The 4,822-nt window shown below is 34.6% G+C and overlaps 1 protein-coding gene across 1 annotated transcript; it reads left to right on the top strand.

Moving 5' to 3' along the window:
• Nucleotides 1–656: 656 nt before the first annotated feature.
• Nucleotides 657–4,030, top strand: LOC309491974 (isthmin-2-like; the record flags this gene model as incomplete). Its single annotated transcript, XM_082191004.1, has 1 exon — nt 657–4,030. A coding segment is annotated over one exon (528 nt), but the record flags the coding sequence as incomplete, so codon positions are not given.
• Nucleotides 4,031–4,822: the final 792 nt, after the last annotated feature.

The raw sequence follows: 4,822 nt of genomic DNA, 5'->3' as shown, positions 1-4,822 counted from the left end.
ATTGATCGTAATAGCTCTTTTCATTTAAGCGTAATAATAATGAAAGTCGTTTAAAAACATAACAGAATAAAGTGTTTTTCTAATCTCTTCACAATGGAACATAAATGTTAATAACAACTTTGTTTCAGCATGACCACTGCCTGCAGCACATATTTTATGTACAGTATCTTACATTTTGGCAGCAAACAGAGACAACCCCCATTACGTGTTAGGCCTTGAATCTCAATATGGCCATAATTTGTTTGGCATAGTATTTGAGAGTTGGGTATATAAGACTTAATATCTTAAATAAATGTTTTTAGTTTTAAGGAAGTTGAGATATTTTTACTAATTTATTTAATATATTAGTATTAAATAAATTGTTTACTAATATATACAAATATATGTAATTTAATTAAATATATTAAAACAATTATTACATTATATATATATATGTGTGTGTGTGTGTGTGTGTATCTTAACATATTTAAAGCAACAGATTTACTTCTACTGTTTACTTCTACTGTTTTTTTTTAGTGAACTCTACAAAATGTATGTGAGATTTATCTTGAAAAAAAAAAAGATCTGGAAATGTATTATGTTTTAAGGATTTTTAAATATTTATACTATTGGGGAAAAGAAAATGATGTCTGCCACCCTTATTAAATTGATCTAATTACCCCATAGATGTTGACAGCTGTGAGAAGTGGCTTAATTGCAAGAACGACTTCCTCCAGAAATATCTACACCAGGTCCTGACTGGATTGCCTAACTGCCCTTGCATCTACCCATCCGAGGTGGTCTACAGTGCTGTCAACATTTTCGATAGGAAGTTGCAAAAGACCTATCGCTGGCGAGATGCCAGCGGCCCCAAAGAGAGACTGGACATCTACAAGCCCTCTGCGAGGTTCTGCGTTCGCTCGATGCTCTCTTTCGACAGCACCACGTTGGCTGCACAGCACTGCTGCTACGACGATCACATGAAGCTCATCACTCGAGGCAAAGGGGCCGGAGCACCCAACCTCATCAGCACAGAGTTCTCCCCGGAACTTCATTACAAAGTGGACGTGCTCCCGTGGATCCTGTGTAAAGGAGACTGGAGCCGCTTTCATTCGGTTCGGCCTCCCAATAACGGTCTACAGTGTGTCGAGAACCCGCAGGAAGACGTCTACATGAATGAACTGGAAGAGGCCAGGGAGTACTGATCCAAGGAATACTGGATTTCAAATCGAATCAACCAGCGTTCACTTGATTCCATGGTACAGTATTGGCGCTCCACCAGTCTTGAAGGCAATAAAAGCCTCCTACCTCTCATTGGTCAAAACTATTTAGCTGATACTAAATGGAACTGTAGAGAGAGATTCGTCTGGAGACTAAAGCTTAGATACTGTCACAAACTGTTGTGTACAGCTCCACTGCAACAACACTGGTTGAACATGTTGGTCCAAAGCCCAGATTGGAAGACCATGATGCAATTTTCTGTGTTCTTTCTTCTTTGATGTTACGTACGTGCTCCAAACAAAGTTCAGCGACAGTTCTTCAATGGCATTCTCTGGAACAAGTTCACTGTATTTTCATTGGGTGCATGTTTGTTTTCCTTCAGTGTCCTTAAAGACTCTGATCCACCATTTTAGGAATTCCAGTAAAGCTGCTAGAATTTCGAGATATTAAAAAATGCAACAGAATGCCGATTTTGTTGTCTTTAGGCCTGAAGCTCACTCCTGGCCTCGCTTCAACCCGTGCGAGATCAGTCCAAACAAATCAAACACAAGCCACACCGTTCACAAACCAATTCAACTCTTTAGAGCTTGTATATTGTTACTCCAAATATGCACAGACCTTGTGTCATTGGACAGATATTTATGCAGGATCATTTGACCTATCTTTTAGCACATAACTGTCGCGGAACGAAACTGGGGATTCTGAGAAACGTTAGGAAACCATTTTTTGAACTTGCCTTTGAGAAGACGTCCCTCAGCAATGGGAGGCTTGTTTTTAAAATCTGAAGTATAATTGGATCCCATTCTGTTTTCTTTTTTGCCTTTCAACACAACTCAGCTTTGTACTGAATGCAATATGAGACAGCCGCCTGACACCAGTGTAGGGGGCTGTCAGAGCTCAGTTGATGGATTGAAGTCTTCCTCTAAAGGTGAGGTGAAGGTGACACTTGCTGTAAACGAACATCTCTTTAAATACAATGGCTCTTTCAGTGTCTCTGTTCATCCTTGAGTCCCAATTAAAGCCTGGAGGCTTACAAGGGATGTAGTTTGAAGGACCTAAGCCGCCCTTTTCAGCACAAGTGTTATCATGATCTCTTTGTGAGATGTTGACATGGAATGCTGGTCATTTGATTCCTAAATTCCCACTGACAGATGACTGTTCCATGTAGCAATGAACACACCCACCTTGTGATTTTAAGCACAGTATAGTTCTATCAAATCTGCTTTATACTTTTTTTACTAGAAAAATGTATAAGAATACAGTATTTGCATGGATTACTGTTGCAAACGCTCAGAGTGATGTTGAACCTGTTACTAAAAGGTGCATAGTTCAAATCCCAGGATAGTGACTGCAAGGTAAAGACTTCTACAGGTTTTCAATGCTGTTGTCATTCTAAGCATGGGACTTTGATACAAAACCATTATGTAATTGCTGTTTTCGTTGTGAATTGGATCAAGCAATATTTTTGTGATTTAAAACTCCAATTATCAGTGCACTCATCCAGAAGCTTGCACGTGGTTCACACTTGGTTCATCTCAAGATCTACATTCCAGTAAAGTTTAGTTATAACTCTAAACTTCTAAACTGAAAAAGATTATCTTCTGAAAAAGATAATCATGGTATTTGCATTCGCTTGAAAAATACAGATAGGTTGCAGCTAACACTAAACTCTGCAGAAAAAGATATCCAAGTGTAGGACTAAGCCAAGCACATTAGCATCGCTTATGATCCCTGTCAGACCTGAGCAAAACCATAAAGATATTTTCATTGAGATAACAGTAAATGGCAGCCATGAAAACATCATTCAGTCCAGCTGTAAGAACATTGGAAGCATTCAAATATCCTGCTCTTTGTGATGGTATATTTACTTTAAATATTACAGACATGGATTTTATGGTATTTGTTATTTGGTATAATTAAATTTTAGCAAAAGTCAAAAAACGTATTGCTATGTATATAATTCACTGTAGTTTCCAGCTGAAATGAACACTAGAGGCCGTAAAACACCAACAACCATTAATTGATTAATAATGACTTAGCATTGCACAGCTGTGTTGTGATTCGTTAAACATACAGCATAATAAAACATTGCCATATTCACATTCATGAAAGTGTAATGAAATGTGCAAGAAGCAACGCCATATCATTTTGCAGAAATGTCGATACAGGTATGTATTTCCAATGAGCCTGGGTTGGATCTGACAAGTAATTCAAGTAAATCGCAACGTATACCTGCCCGAGTATTGACTTTGGCTTTGTGTCACAATATTTTCAGTAAATAAACTGATGAATGAGGGTATTTTGATTGGAAAAGGAAACTTTGTACCTTTTTCTAATTTGCAATACTGTCTATTGAAGTTTACGTACAATATACTATTTTCTAGGTACCATTTGATAGTAAGAGTTCACCTTTCAGAGCTTCAAAAAGAAAGGCACTTTATTTAAATATCGATAATGGAATATATGTACTATATGTGTATATAATCGTATATTGAATTAAACTTGTATAATTTACTGATTTGAAAAAATATATGATATTGTAAAGGTTTTTAAGAATATTGTATTTAATGTAAAATTTTGGCATGTCATTTTTAACTTCAGATTTATCATTGTACAGTATTTATTGCTTTTGATTTTGTAACACATTGCTATGAAGTGGATAATCAAATAATTCTATGCACAATATAAATCTGAGTTATTTTGGATTTCTGGTCTGTGAAAAGGAAAGTGCCATACCACACACCGTTCTACTTCAATAATGTTTCTAAAGTCATCTTTCGTTGTATTAAACACTCTTTGACCAGATATAATAAATGTAACTTTGATAATATCATGTGTGTTTTAATTACAGTGTCCTGTAAATAATTATGTTGAGTTTAGCTGAAGATGTAATTTGTTGAAATTGAGAAACCTTTTTTTTTTTAAAGTAAAGTGTTTTTTTTAAAGTATTTTAAGGCTGCATTTATTTGATTAAAAATGCAAAAAAACTGTAATATTGTGAAATATTATTACAATTTAAAATAACTGTTTTTTATTTGAAAATATTTTAAAATGTAATTCATTTATGTGATGGCAAAGCTGAATTTTCAACATCATTACTTCAGTCTTCAGTGTCACAAATATGCTGATTTGCTGCTCAAGAAACATTATTCTTATAAGTTGAAAACAGTTGTGTACAAGTTTTTTTTTTTTCAGAGTTCTTTGATGAATAGAAAGTTAAAAAAGTTAAATAAAGTCTTTCGTAACATTATAAATGTATTTACTGTCTCTTTTGATCAATTTAATGCATCCTTGCTGGATAAAAGTATTAATTTCTTTCCACAAAAAAAAGAAAAATTCTTACTGACCCCAAACTTTTGAACGGTGTATAATTTTATAAAAGCTTTATATTTCAGATAAATGCTGTTCTTTTGAATTTTCTTTTCATCAAAGAAAAAATTGTACACAACTATTTTCAATATTGATTATAATAATAATAATAAATGTTTCCTGAGCATCAAATCAGCATATTAGAATGATTTATGAAGGATCATGTGACACTGAAGACTGGAGTAATGATTCTGAAAATTCAGCTTCGCATCACAGGAATATATTACATCTTATAATATATTCAAATAGAAAA

This window comes from Leuciscus leuciscus, assembly GCF_965113295.1.
Source record: "Leuciscus leuciscus genome assembly, contig: HAP1_SCAFFOLD_787, whole genome shotgun sequence".
In the NCBI taxonomy this organism is placed as follows: domain Eukaryota; kingdom Metazoa; phylum Chordata; class Actinopteri; order Cypriniformes; family Leuciscidae; genus Leuciscus; species Leuciscus leuciscus.
The sequence above is the reverse complement of the archived record's forward strand: the minus strand, read 5'-3'. Positions and strand labels throughout refer to the sequence as shown.